The 15,587-nt window shown below is 45.4% G+C and overlaps 1 protein-coding gene across 1 annotated transcript in view; it reads left to right on the top strand.

The window, feature by feature from the left end:
* The first annotated feature begins 15,259 nt into the window (after positions 1 to 15,259).
* The window catches only part of LOC121062917 (transportin-1-like), a 133,704-nt gene continuing 133,376 nt past the window's right edge, over positions 15,260 to 15,587 (top strand). The window contains exon 1 of the mRNA XM_040543216.1: positions 15,260 to 15,376. Coding sequence (XP_040399150.1) covers positions 15,272 to 15,376 — 105 coding nt within the window. The 5' untranslated portion in view covers positions 15,260 to 15,271. The remainder of the gene's footprint in view (positions 15,377 to 15,587) is intronic.

Raw genomic sequence — 15,587 nt, 5'->3', positions numbered from 1 at the left:
ACTAATAATCCTGTGTGGGTGAATCAATGGCCGCTCCCTGCGGAAAAGGTCGCTGCTCTCCAAGAACTTGTCCAAGAACAGTTACAATTGGGACACATTACCCCCACAACCAGCCTCTGGAATTCACCCGTGTTTCTTATTAAAAAGAAAAGTGGAAAATGGTGATTACTTCACGATTTACATCAAATAAACAATGCAATGGAAGACATGGGAGCTCCCCAGCCCGGATTACCTTCTCCCGCTATGCTCCCTCGCAATTGGAATATCTTAATTATCGATTTAAAGGACTGCTTCTTTACTATTCCACTTCACCCTGCTGATGCTCCTCGATTCGCGTTCTCGGTCCCAAAAATCAATAAGACCGAACCAATCGATAGGTATCATCAGACTGTGCTGCCCCAAGGGATGAAAAACTCCCCAACAATTTGCCAAACATATGTAGCAGGAGCACTACGCCCCGTACGCAAATGACAGAAAACTTAAAGCAAGAGGTGCTGCCTGTTCTACGGCAGGAGTTCCAGACATGGGGATTACAAATCGCGCCGGAAAAAAATCAAATGGAGGCGCCTTGGAAATATTTAGGCTGGAAGATACTGCAGCAAAGTATTCAACCCCAAAACGTAGCCATTACAATGGAAATTCGCACGCTCAATGATGTCCAGAAGCTTATAGGCAATATAAATTGGATAAGAACACAATGCGGAATTGACAATCATACACTAGCACCCCTGTTCGAGTTGTTAAAAGGGGACACTGATATTAATGCGCCCCGCCGGCTGACTAATGAAGCCAGGGCGGCACTAAACCGTATAGAGGAGAAGATCTCTGCCCAACAATGCCAGCGGCGAGCAGAAAATTTACCCATTCAGCTCTACATATGCAACCAGAATCCACAACCTTTAGCTATTATTGCGCAATGGGACTCCAATGCAACAGACCCGTTGCTGCTATTAGAATGGGTGTTTCTACCCCACCAACCGACAAAGACACTTGCCACCCGCATTGAAATGTTTTCGGATTTGATTAGGAAGGGTAGAGAACGAATTACAGAAATGACCGGAGAAGAGCCAAAATCCATTATCATTCCGATAGTTAAAGACTACCTTGATTGGTGCCTCCAGAATAGCTTAGAGCTACAATCAGCCCTTTCGGGTTTCAATGGTCAACTGGATATACATCTCCCGTCTCATAAAATGCTTACTTTTTATAATAATGTACAGGTTGAGGACAAGCCGCTATATCGATGGCACCCAGTCCAAGGACAAACAGTATTTACAGTTGGGTCAGGGAGAACGGGAAAAGCTGTAGTCACGTGGGAACAAGGAGGCCACTGGCAACATGTCATAAAAACAATGCAGAGCTCCCCTCAGATAGTAGAATTACATGCAATAGCAATGGCATTCTAGCAACGGGAATCCACTAAATATTGTGTCTGATTCACATTATGTAGTAGGAGTAGCACAACGAATTGAAAGATGTCAGATCAAACACATCTACAACGAGGCACTATTCTTAAAATTTAAAGAGTTATTATTTCTTGTAGAGCACCGTACCCACCGTTATTGCGTGATCCACATTAGAAGTCATACGACACTCCTGGGATTCTTTACAGAAGGAAATGCCTGGGCCGATCAATTGACCAACATTGCATTGCAAGTCCCAGTGCCAAATACATTGTCCCAGGCTCGTTTATCACATCAATTCTTCCACCAGGCTGCAAAGGCATTGTCCAAACAGTTTGCCATCCCCATAGGAGATGCTAAGCTCATAGTACAGACCTGCCCGGATTGTCAACAACGATCAGGCCCACCGACTACAGTTAATCCCCCACCGACTACAGTTAATCCTAGGGGCCTCTCTTCTCTTCAGATTTGGCAAACTAACATTACTCACATTCCCGAGTTCGGGAGGCTAAAATACGTTCACGTGTCCATAGATTCTTTTTCGCATGCACTCTGGGCCTCTGCGATGACGGGCGAAACAAGCCGTCACGTACAGGCGCACGGCTGTGCCCCTTGCTCTGGCCGTGCCCCTTGCAGAGCTATGGAACCGCGGATCAGGACTCCACACTCGCTTCGTACAAAAGTATGTCTCAATCACACTTCACACAAGAGTCTTGCCTGACCCCCAAGGCAATACTTGATATTTCTTACCTTGGTCTGTGCACAGAGTTACCAGGTCCGGTCTCGAAACCAGAATGCCTACCTTCCTTTCTTCCCTCATTCTTCACTGATCCTGCCTTCTTAACCAGTCTCGGTTCCTTTGTCAGCTCTCTGCAGAACCACTGTCACCACAGCACAGGACTGCTGAAATCATCTGGGCATGCCTTCCTGCCACGATGGTAACAGGGCTCCCCAGAAGGCAACTAGATCCCGGACGAGCCCCCAATTTGTGAGAAACTATCTGTAGCAAATAACACAGGTTCAGGCAAGGATCTCAGTGAAGTAGCATTTTTATCCATGATTGCAATGGCAGGCGTCTTGCAAGCAGGAGCGCACAGCAAAAGTATATCATAACCTTATATTCCATATTACCCGACACTTGATTCCTCCCGTTTCCTCATTGGCTGAGTACTACAGGTTCACAACCTACTTGATGCTTATTACTATGCAATTTTATTTCACCAACCTTTAATTTCTCCTTTTCTTTTCCTTCTTCTCTCGTGACTAGAGGGCCTGTGATTTTTTGTTTTTACTGATTTTGCACTGCTCGTCTTGTTTTTCTTATCTATCCTCCTTATTTTGGGACAGTGGGACCTTACCCTTATCTGCTTAACATACTCCCCACTGTTATGCCTGCACAGTTACTTTTGAATATGCAAGGTTAGTGGAATTTTCTACTACAAAAACATAACTTTGTTTCTCACAGTAATAATAATAATGTCTCCAAAACAAGTGATGCACAATGCAATTGCTCACCACCCGCTGACCGATGCCCAGCCTATCCCTCAGCAGCAGCCCCCCCACCCCAGCCAGCCACCTCATATTAATTGTTCAGCATGACGTCAGATGGTATGAAATACCCCTTTGGCCAGTTTGGGTCAGCTGTCCTGGGTCTGTCCCCTCCCAGCTCCTGCTGCATCCCTAGCCTGCTCGCTAGCAGGACAGAGCGAGAAGCTGAAAAGTCCTTGGCTTGGTGTAAGCACTGCTCTGCAACAATTAAAACATCAGCATGTTATCAGCGCTCTTCTCATCCTAATCCAAAGCATAGCACCCTACCAGCTACTAGGAGGAAAATTAACTCTGTCCTAACTGAAACCAGGACAGAAGCCCTGATCCATCCATTCCGAGCAGGAGACTGGGTTCTGATACGAACATGGAGGGAATCCAAGCTACAACCTGAGTGGGATGGACCATTCCAAGTACTCCTGACTACTGACAGTAAGAACAGCTGAGAAATGGTGGGCTCAGTACACTCATTACACCCAGGTAAAGGCATCAGTTGACCCTGAGACCTGAGAGATTGTTCTTATAGGAAAACCTTTGAAACTGATATTTAGGAGGAGGTGTGAATCATAGTTGTTACCTAACCTTTAACTTCTCCTTAGGAAAAAATAATGAATACCAAGTGTAATTGGGAAGGAAGAGATGGATTACATAGAATTACAGTGTTCCCAGGGTATTCTGGTTTTTATATTAGTACGTATATCATTCTTCATACTGATGGAAATTCAAGGAGCAATAATACTGACCTTGGGTGTGAAAATGTCCTGTCCACCAACTTAAAGAGACATTGGCAGCGTATGAAGGGGTTGGAGCTGCTTTGTAAGTTCTTGGTGCTGAGGCACAGCTCCTCCTGGCACCCCAATTGCTGGTGATGGGCTGGATGTTCAAAGGAAGAGCCCCCTTTACACATAGAATCATAGAATCATTAAGGTTGGAAAAGACCTCCAAGATCATCTAGTTCAATCATCCCCCTACAACCAATATCACCCACTAAATCATGTCCCTGAGCACCACATCCAACCTTTCCTTAAACACTCCCAGGGATGGTGACTCCACCACCTCCCTGGGCAACCCGTTCCAATGCCTGACTACTCTTTCTGAGAAGAAAAGTCTCCTAAATTCCAACTTAAACCTCCCCATGCGCAACTAGCGGCCATTCTCTCTAGTCCAAACGCTAGTTTTCTGTGAGAAGAGGCTGACGCCCAGCTCCCCAAACCTTCCTTTCAGGAAGTTGTATGGAGCAATAAGGTCTCCCCTGAGCCTCCTCTTCTCCAGACTAAACAACCCCAGTTCCCTCATCTGCTCCTCATAGGACTTGTATTCCAGACCCTTCACCAGCTTCATAGCCCTTCTCTGGACACACTTCAAGGCCTCGTTGTCCTTCTTGTAGTGAGGGGCCCAAAAGTGAACACAGTACTCAAGGTGTGGCCTCACCAGAGCCGAGTACAGGGGGAAAATCACTTCCCTGGTCCTGCTGGCTACACTATTCCTGATACTAGCCAGGATGCCGTTGGCCTACTTGGCCACCTGGGCACACTGCTGGCTCATGTTCAGGCAAGCATTGACCAACACCCCCAGATCCTTTTCCTCTGCACAGCTTTCCAGCCACTCTGCCCCGAGCCCATAGCATTACATGGGGTTGAGGTGGCCAAAGTGCAGGACCCAGCACTTAGCCATGTTGAACCTCATCCCGTTGGCCTCTGCCCAGGAATCCAGCCTTCCCAGGTCCCTCTGCAGGGCCTTCCTACTCTCGGGCAGACTGACACTTCCCCCCAACTTCGTGTCGTCTGCAAACTTCCTGAGGGTGCACTCAATTCTCTTGTCCAACTCATCATTAAAGACACTAAAGAGGATGGGCCCCAACACTGACCCCGGAGGAACAGCACTCATGACGGATTGCCAGCTGGATTTCACTCCATTCTCCACCTCTCTCTGGGCCTGGTCATCCAGCCAGTTTTTAACCCAACAAAGAGTGTTCCTGTCCAAGCCATGTGCTGCCAGCTTCTCCAGGAGAATACTGTGGGAGACTGTGTCAAAGGCTTTGCTGAATTCTAGGCCAATGTTGTGGTTTAACCCGGCCGGCAGCTGAACACCACACAGCCGTTCGCTCACCCTCCCCCCTCCCTCTCTGGGATGGGGGAGAGAAACGGGAAAGTGAAGCCTGTGAATTGAGATAAAGACAGTTTATTAAGACAGGAAAATAATAATAACAATAATAATAATAATAATAGTAGTATTACTAATAATAACGTGTACGAAACAAGTGATGCACAATGCAATTGCTCACCACCCGTTGACCGATGCCCAGCCTATCCCCGAGCAGCCGGCCCCCCCCCCCCCCCCCCGGCTAGCCACCCCTATATATTGTTCAGCATGATGTCAGACGCAACTGATGCTACATGGAGTCAGTGGGCTGCACTGATTACTCAGCGGACTCGAATAGGAAACCCCAGCCATCCAGGAATCCTGGAAGTGATTCTGGACTGTCCAGAAAGCAAATATTTTGGGATATCACCAGCGGAGGAGGTTGTATGTGCTGAAGAAATCTTGCTGTATAAGAAGCTACAAAAAAAATGAGAAGGAATATGTCCTTTTCAGTGATGGGTCCTGTCGTATTGTGGGAAAGCATCGGAGATGGAAAGCTGCTGTATGGAGTCCTACACGACGAGTTGCAGAAGCTGCTGAGGGAGAAGGTGAATCAAGCCAATTTGCAGAAGTGAAAGCCTTCCAGCTGGCCTTAGATATTGCTGAACGAGAAAAGTGGCCAGTTCTCTATCTCTATACTGATTCATGGATGGTAGCAAATGCCCTGTGGGGGTGGTTACAGCAATGGAAGCAGAATAACTGGGAGCACAGGGACAAACCCATCTGGGCTGCTGCATTGTGGCAAAATATTGATATTCAGGTAGAGAACCTGGTTGTAAAGGTACGCCATGTAGATGCTCATGTGCCCAAGAATCGGGCTACTGAAGAACATCAAAACAACCAGCAGGTGGATCAGGCTGCTAAGACTGAAGTGGCTCAGGTGGACCTGGACTGGCAACAGAAGGGTGAATTATTTATAGCTTGATGGTCCCATGACACCTCAGGCCATCAAGGAAGAGATGCAACATACAGATGGGCTCGTGATCGAGGGGTGGACCTGACCATGGACACTATAGCACAGGTTATTCATGATTGTGAAACATGTGCTGCAATTAAACAAGCCAAACGGTCAAAGCCTCTCTGGTATGGAGGACGATGGCTGAAATGTAAATATGGAGAGGCCTGGCAGATTGATTACATCACACTCCCTCAAACCTGCAATGGCAAGCGCCACGTACTTACAGTGGTAGAAACAACCACTGGATGACTGGAAACATATCCTGTGCCCAATGACACTGCCAGGAACACTATCCTGGGCCTTGAAAAGCAAGTCCTATGGCGACATGGCACCCCAGAAAGAATTGAGTCAGACAATGGGACTCATTTCCGAAACAACCTTATAGACACTTGGGCCAAAGAACATGGTATTGAGTGGGTGTATCACATCCCCTATCATGCACCAGCCTCCGGGAAAGTTGAACGATACAATGGACTGTTAAAGACTACACTGAAAGCAATGGGTGCTGGGACATTCAAAAATTGGGAAACACATTTGGCAAAGGCCACCTGGTTAGTCAATACTAGAGGATCTGCCAACTGAGCTGGACCTGCCCAATCAAACCTGTTATGTACTGTAGAAGGGGATAAAGTTCCTGTAGTGCACGTAAGAAACATGCTGGGTAAGACAGTCTGGGCTATTCCTGCCTCAGGCAAAGGCAAACCCGTCCGTGAGATTGCTTTTGCTCAGGGACCTGGGTGGACTTGGTGGGTAGTGCAGAAAGATGGGGAAGTCCTATGTGTACCTCAAGGGGATTTAATATTGGGTGAGAATAGCCCATGATTTGAATCGCATTATATTAATTACTTTATAATACTGCATCTCATCACTACGATTGCTATATGTCATATAAGTCGTATTACAGTAAGAATCACAGAGATTAATGAAAAATTATTTTTGACAGAACCAGACAAGCGCAGCGATGGCGGAATCAGAATTAGCTTCGGCATGCAACTGTCTAACACCACTCACCATCTCTTCTGTCCTGAAGGACTCTTATGACAGATGGAGCCCCAAGTCATGTACTAAATGAATTCAACAGACATTTTAGAGGGATGGCCCTCTACCATGAACACTAATGAAGGCATTAAAGCCCTCCACAAAGCATAAAAACAGGTATTTCTGTTTGAAAGGGGATTATAAACTCCTTGTTTTTCCTGAGGCGTCATAAAGATAGCCTGTGGTCTTAGCCATCCCCTTATGTCTGAATGTTTATGGAGTCTAACATTTGGAACTACAGCTCCTAGGGCACAAGTCCCATACCATCCAGGATGAAGTGTTTTATGTGCCTGTGGACCACATAACCAATATATTCCACCTGGGGATATCTACCAATAGAGGCCGATAGGCCCGCTTCTATTTATGTAATTTTTTATGATAAGGTAATTAGTAGTTTCAACTGTAATAATAGTTTTACATTGTCTAGGCAGGTTCCAGGAACCTACATGTGATCCCTGGGCAGCATTCTTCCTACTTCTATTAATTGAGTATACACAGGACAGATTTTCTCTCTCAATAGGATACACGGGGACAGAGGAAAACTGTGATAGAGAAGAAATACTAGCACTGCTCGAATTTGTTAATTGCCACACATCTGTCTTGTTCACATTGAGTGGTATAGCATGGATAGGAGTTCCTTCGTGCTGAGGAAGGTACATGGGTGCACACCCAACAAGATGACATATTCACAAAATGGGTTAAGTTTAAAACTAACTGAACTATAGAGTTCTGTGTCCAAGCACTGGAGCCGTAAGTCAACCCTGTTAAGGAAATTATAATCAGAACAGAAATCATTTTGTCCTTTTAAACAGCAATTCAAAGTCCTCAGTCAGTACTACTTGCCTCAAAGTCTCTTGTGCTCCTTCTTCTGATGGTAGGCCTTGCTTCTTCTCTTCTGGTGGTGCTGCCTTCACACGAGTACAGTGAATCCAAAAGTTGATCCCTTCCACCTTGATTGCAGTGTAGGTGTAGAGCAAGACAGTAAAGGGTCCTTTCCACTTTTCCTTTAGAGGCTCGTCTTTCCACGTTCGAATCAGTACCTGCTGTCCACATCGGAATGGGTGTACTGGAACATCCAATGGAATTCATAGTCGCTCCTGTACATATCTATGGAGAGAGGACAACACGGCAGACAAAGACAGCAAATATTGTCTGACCCAACCCTCCCCCCTGACATGCATTTGACTCCCTTCTGTCACCAATTCGTTTACTGGATATGGTTTGCTACATAACGATTCAAATGGGCTAAATTTTCTCTAGCTCTGGGGGCTGCCTAATTCTCAACAGAGCTATTGGTAAGGCTTCTGGCCACTTTAGCTGAGCTTCCCGGCAAATTTTAGTGAACTGCTTTTTCAGTGTTTCATTCATTCTTTCTACCTGCCCACTCGATTGTGGTCTCCAAGCGGTACATAAATCCCACCTAATCTGTAAAGCTCTTGATATTCCTGAACTACTTGTGATATAAAATGAGGTCCATTGTCTGAGGAGAGTCCCTCAGGTATTCCAAAACGAGGAATTACTTCTTTCAGTAAAGCCTGTACTACCTCCCTAGCTTTATTAGTTCGGCAAGGGAAGGCCTCTGGCCATCCAGTGAATGTGTCCACCAATACTAGAAGATATCAATATGATTCTTGTCTAGGCAATTTGGAAAAGACCACTTGCCAATACTCCACAGGTTTCATCCCTTTCCTTATCTGCCCTGGCAATGGTTTTGGCTGGATCTTGGGGTTGTTGGCACAGCACACGGGGCACCTTCGCACTACTTGGTTTGCGATAGTTTGCATTTTTAGTCCAATTAGAAAGCGCTTCAGGCAATCTACCATGACATCAGCACCAAAGTGTGTCCCTTCATGTAAGTCTTTCATTAACTGTTCAGTCATAGTTTCTGTTATCAGGAGCTGTTCATTGGGGGTCTCTCACCATCCATCTTTTCGCTTTGTGCATTTCAGTTTTTCCGCTAGTTGGATCTCTTTAGTGGTATATTCTGGTGGATTGAGCAAAGTCTTTGCACAGGGGACTAACATGCCTTGTAGGTCTCCTGGTGCTCTTCTGGCTGCTTCCTTGGCTGCTAAGTAAGCTTTCCTGTTTCCTATTATTATGTCATGATCACCTTTTTGGTGGGCCTTACAGTGCATTGCTGCTGCAGCTTTGGCCCTTTGCACTGCCTCTAACAACCGTAAAATTTCTGGACTGTGCTTAATTGGTCCTCCAGCTGTTGTCAATAGCCCTTGTTCCCTCCAGATGACTCCATGGGTGTGCAAAACTCCAAAGGCATATTTAGAATCTGTATAGACGTTGAGGGTCTTCCCTTCTGCAAATTCCAAGGCCCTAGTCAAGGTAATTAATTCAGCTTTTTGAGCTGAGGTATTGTGGGGGAGTGACTTTGCTTCTACAGTGTCCCACAGGGTCACAACTGCATATCTTGCTTTGCGTTGTCCCTTTTCCATAAAACTGCTACCATCCGTAAAATACTCAAGGTCCGCATTAGCGATTGGTTCATCCTTAAGGTAAGTTCGGCTGGTGTACGTTTGCTCAATAATACCCGCACAGTCATGTTGGATTTCTTCTGTCTCCTTGGCTGGTAGAAGCGTTGCTGAGTTCAGGGTGCTGACTACAGACAACTTTATGTCTCCTTGGTCTACTAGTACAGCTTGATATTTACCTGTTTGGCTTGGGGATAGCCAGACGTTTCATTTGGCTTCCATTACAGCTAGCACTGCATGCAGCACAAATACCATCAAGGGTTGTCCCAGAGTCAGTTTTCTAGCCTCTTGGACTAGGATTGCAGTCGCTGCTACTACCCTCAAAGAAGAAGGTGATCCCTTACTCGTTTCATCTAGCTGTTTGGAAAAATATGCTACTGGTCTTTTCCATCTTCCAAACATCTAGGTCATCACTCCGACTGCCACCCCCTTCGTTCATGAACAAATAATTGGAAAGTTTTTGTTATGTTTGACAGCCCTAGGGCTGAGGCTGACATTAGGTCCCTTTTTATATTATCAAATCCCTTTCGGCACTCGGCAGTCCCTTCGGACACATTTTCTGTCCCCTTTGTTGCTTCATACAGAGGCTTTGCTATTAGTCCAAAATTGGTGATCCAAATTCAACAATAACCTGCCATCCCTAGGAATCTTCACAATTGCTTTTTCGTTTTGGGGACATCAATTTGGCATATAGCTTATTTTGGTCAATACAAATCAGTTGCCGAATAACTAATGGGCCTACTTACAATAGGCCGACTGAAATTAAGACGGTTTATACTGACTCTTCCACAAAATATACCAACTTGGCCTCCCATTAGTCTAACTCCTTCCATCTTCAACACAGATCCTTACCTAATTAAAAATGTGGGACAACAAGTTCTCTTTAACCCTAGCTGGTCTCTACAAGGGTAGAGCTAGTGCTGCACATTAATATCTTAGAAATCAACTCAAAATGTACCACCTTTTTGAGAAACTGCCTACACCGGCTGGTTAGCATGGTTACACGGACGTTCTCTGAAACAATCTTGGTACATGCCATGGGATACAACTGGGTTATTGGGAACAGGATTAGGTATACTAAATAGCATTGACGCTGAGGTCCTAATAAGTAGAATAACTGCTACCACAGACAACCTAAGGAAATTGGAATGACCAATAAAATCATCCTTATTGGCCTCAGGAGCAAGTCAATGGCTTCTATCAGACATTTTACCCCACTGGGAGCAAATTGAAGAAAATGATCATCAATTAATTGTAAATACCCTTGGAAAAACTCAAGGTGATACTTCCCTTGCCTTGAGCTGCATCCAAGCACAGTTGTCGATACAGCCTGTAGCAGCAGCTATTATTAGAGAGGGAGAAGGAGGAACTTTACCCACTGAAATTCGAAAATTGATTTGGGATAATGCTTCAGAATTTGAAAAGGAGTTTCAAGCATGGTGGCAATTAGTCAACTTTACCTATTATGCAGAAAGTGATAAAATTATTGCCTTTATACTTACCATAAGCAATGTCACAGTATACAATATATATCCAATCATTGCATTAGGACTCAATCATAATGGAACTATACTTTATCCTAAGGAGTGTAAAGTATGGGCCCATCAAAAGGGAGGAAAGTGGCAGACAATTCATGTAAATGCATGTATTGTGCGTGAACAAAAAAGGTTTCATCTGTGAAAGTAACACACTCGAAGGCCAAGACATTTGTCTTGACACTGAACAAAATATTTGCCGCTTTGACATACATCCTAATGAAACCCTTGAAACTGTACTTGTATATATTGGGAAAGGCTGTGTTTGCATGAGCATAGATAATACTACTGTAAATACAAGTGATCACCCTAATGTTTGTGTTTGTAACTTTACCAAAATTCTAGGATATGATTTTAGTTACTCAGCTCCTGTCACCTCTTACCAACTTGTTACATCCAATTATATTCTACTTTATAATCTGCTGCCTACTCCTATTGGAATGAACCTTGCCTTGGTGAAGAAATTACTGTTACATGAAGACTTGAAGTGGCTAATGAAACAAGTTTGAGAAAATGGATGAAAGACTCTGATTACTGTCCATCATGATATAGAAGAAATACATCGAGTGATGGAAAGAGTAAAGAAAGGTGAAAAACACCACTGGTGGGACACTTTGTTTGGATGGTCGCCAACTGCCACAGGAATCTTCAAGATGCTTCGCCCTGTTTTTGTTTTGTTAATACTCATTGTATTATGCTTTATGCTAACAACTAGTTTGTATGTTAAACTCTGGATCATGATGAAATGTTAAGTATCCCTACACAATATACATACACTCGATAATCCTCATCCCGAGAATGTATGTGATATACCTGACACATTTCAAATGTCATGAAGCTTGAGTGACTATAGTCACGGGGTGGATTATGTGGAGTAATTGCCTAAAGTAACTAGGAAAATAAAACTAACATTCACATTTTAAAGAAAATGTACAGCACTGAAGAGGCTTTCAGGGTAGGGCGTAGCTGCATTACCTGAGCATTCCCTAGGCTTCCAACCTTAGATGTTACCGAACTAGGGGAACCTGGTGCACTAACTCTAAGGAACAGTACGGACCGTAGAGCGGAGTGGAGACACCACGGCTAGGCTCTGTGACAAGAGGGGGACTCAATTGTTCTTGTGCACACCGAGACCGATAAGCTGCACGTTTGCTACCCTGAGCCAACGACCTGTCATGTTTTTGACAAAAAGCTGTACTCTAGTAAAATTTTGCTCATTATAATATCATTATAATACCAAAACACACCTCCATCCCAAAAGCTACCCACCTCCAAGGTGCGACCACCCCTCACTGAGCACGCGCTCTGAATTTCTCGGAGCCTATACCTTTAAACAAAAGCGAGAAAACTTTTCACCAATTGTAACCAAGATATGCATGACTAGAGTCACTCAAGCTCCACCTAAAAGATAGAAAATAATATAAATTGGCTTAAGAGAAAGGGGATGTCTGAGAAGATATCATTGTCAGGGAAGATACCATCACGAGGGACCTTCTGACTTTTGGGATCAGTCAATGAGCTGAGCCTCTCTCCCCCCCCCCAACCCCCCCCCCCAATGGGACGCCTTTGGGTGAGATTTGAACACTTGGTTATACTGTGTGTCTCCACGGAAACTTAGAAATCTCTATAGAGTCTTTGTGCCTTTTAATGCATTAATAGCCAGACTGCGTACCTGTGTATTTCATGCATGCTAGCTTGCTTTTGCAGACAGTAAATTATCACCGGCAATCCAAAGAACCTGTGTACCTGTTGCTGTAATAAATTGCACTTAATTGCATTGTTCCTAGCCGTGATAGTTCTCATTGAACGCGACTAGAGTGAGGTCGTGTTACGTTGTTGATGAATCCGTGACTGTGATAGTTCAGTGCTCTGAATCCAACCGGACCCATATCGGTTAATACTTTATTGGTGAATTTGTGACCGTGATAGTTCAGTACACTGAATCCGACCGACCCGTAATGGTTAATCGGCTACACCCTTTAATGCGACATAGGGAGACTGTTGGACTAGATGATCTTGGAGGTCTTTTCCAACTTTTATGATTCTATGATTCTATGAGTTACTCTGGCCTTTGTCCAGAAGATTAGTTGATCAAAGGTACTATATCCAGCTGATATTCCATGGAGAAATAATTACATTACAGATTTATTTGCCTCCAGTATTGAAATGTCCAGTGTTCCGGGAAACTTGAGTTCAGCTTCATTAGAAAGTGGTGTATTATGGGATCGATTGCACATGTACACAATTTCTAGTATGATATGCAACATAAAACAAAAACTATTATAGTTGGAATTGTCTCAGTAGGATAGAAAGCTAGCAATTTATATTAGTTTCTTCAGCTTCTTATTCTATTCCTAGACCCACCAGCCATAGGGAATGGATGACAGTAGGAAATGAAGATCAAATAACCGTACCCAAATCTGTAATTGTATTATCTAAAAGAACATACGTTTACTGGTTTGAATGTTCAGTACAGGAAAAGCTGGTCCCCACAAAACCAGGACAGCTGACCCAAACTGGCCAAAGGGATATTCCTTACCATATGATGTCTTGCTCAAGAATAAAACTGTGGGGACTTGGCTGGGAAGACTACTGTTGCTTGGGGACTGGCTGGGCATCGCTTGGCAGGTGATGAGCAATTACATTGTGCGTCACTTGTTTTATTGTTTTTCTTTTTCTTATTCTTGTTTTCTCCCTTTTCTTATTAAACTGCCCTTATCTCAACCCTCAAGTTCTTGCACTTTTACTTTTTTCCAATTCTCTCCTTCTCTCCCCCATTCCACTGTGGGGGAGTGAGCGAATGGCTGTGTGGTGCTTAGCTGCCTGCCGGGTTAAACCACGCTACAATAATATATATATATAAAATACATTTGTATGATATACATATATATAAATTGATATTTTTGTCCTGAGATCTCCCTTAAAATATATATTCTGAGGCTAAGGATAAGATATACTACGTATTCACAACAGTTTCTTTTGAGTTTCTTTCCCCCTTCCTTGTGTAGTCAGACTTATTCCCTCTTTATACATGTGACATTGAGAACTTCTGAAATCTACTCAGCATTAAACCAAATAACACAGTAGTAAAACAGATGGTAAACAGTGTTATAAATGACTGAGTCCCAAATAGGATTACAATCAAAGTTTACAATTTATTAAACGAATAGAGGCAAGCAAACAGCGCTGGGTGCACCGGGAGTCTCTGCTCCACCAGGACGCACACCCGTTACATAAGACGGCTGATTTTTTATACTCCTAGGCTAATACATATTCATTACTACTTCTAGAAGAGGCAGGGTTATTATAATTGGTTTCCCGAATCCGAAGTCCTCCCAGGGGCGCCTGCTTATCAGTCTCTGGTAGTCTTTCGGGGGCCGCTCGGATGGGAGGCTCATATTCTTCCTCCTTATCTGGTGGTCTCTTGGCCGGATGTCAGAAGTTACTGCACGTCCGTGCAGAGTCAGCAGTTTTTCTCTAACGAAATCCCTTTGTTCTCTTATCACCTAAACCCAGGCCTCAATGTTAACCCTTCAAATCCCTTAGTGGCACGAATTGCTGGACCATTCCTTACAATAGTAACGACGTTCCTAACTCCTGTGTCTGCTTTTTCATCTCTGCTTCTCCTCCGTTGGCTGCAGCCTCCCTGCTCGCTGTCGGGGTTTGGGTGTTCGCAGCCACAGGTGTCCCGAGGTGGCCAGGTCCGGGCGCCGCTTCCTCCCTCGCCTGTTGTGGCTGCTGGAGTTTTCTATTTGTATTCGATTCGGGGGGCTGAGGAAGAAGCACCTTGTTTTGACGGTGTGGGACGCACCCGGGAAAGGCTGACAGCGACGCTGGCGGGTTCGAGGCGGCCCAGGCGGTCGGAGGCGTGCCTGGCGCTAGGACCCAGGAGGTCGCGAGGCGGCTGTTAGGGCAGATTGCAAATTCGCGCTGTCTCTGTCGGCTCGGTGTGGCGCTCAGTAGGCGGCAGCAGGAATAGGTCGGTTCCGGCCGGTCATGGGGCCGGGCTCTGGGCTGGCGGTGGAGAGGTTGGCGGACCGAAGGGGCGAGAGTGGGTCGGGTCTGGCCGCTCGCTTGATCCCTTCTTCCCGTCTTCCCCCACGGCCTGGGGTCTGCTGCGTTGCTAACCGCGTCTTCCTGTTTTCTGGTGTTTTCCAGCAAGCAAAGATGGAGTACGAGTGGAAGCCTGACGAGCAGGGACTCCAGCAGATCCTGCAGCTACTCAGGGAGTCTCAGTCCCCGGACACTACCACACAGAGAGCTGTGCAACATGTATCCTTGGCCGAGGCCTGCACGGGACAGGCAGGGCAGAGTGGGGCCCGGGCGGGCGCTGGGGAGCCGGGTGGGGGGAGTGTGGCCTGCGCGGCCGCAGACCAGCACTGCGGTGGCGGTGGCTGGGTCGCGGCGCGTTGAGCCGTGCCTCCGCCGGTTCAACGGATGGACGTGTGGCGCGGCGTTTGAAAGGCTGTGTAGAGTCGCCTTC

The sequence above is a fragment of the Cygnus olor genome, assembly GCF_009769625.2.
Source record: "Cygnus olor isolate bCygOlo1 chromosome W unlocalized genomic scaffold, bCygOlo1.pri.v2 SUPER_W2, whole genome shotgun sequence".
Classification (NCBI taxonomy): domain Eukaryota; kingdom Metazoa; phylum Chordata; class Aves; order Anseriformes; family Anatidae; genus Cygnus; species Cygnus olor.
The sequence above is the reverse complement of the archived record's forward strand: the minus strand, read 5'-3'. Positions and strand labels throughout refer to the sequence as shown.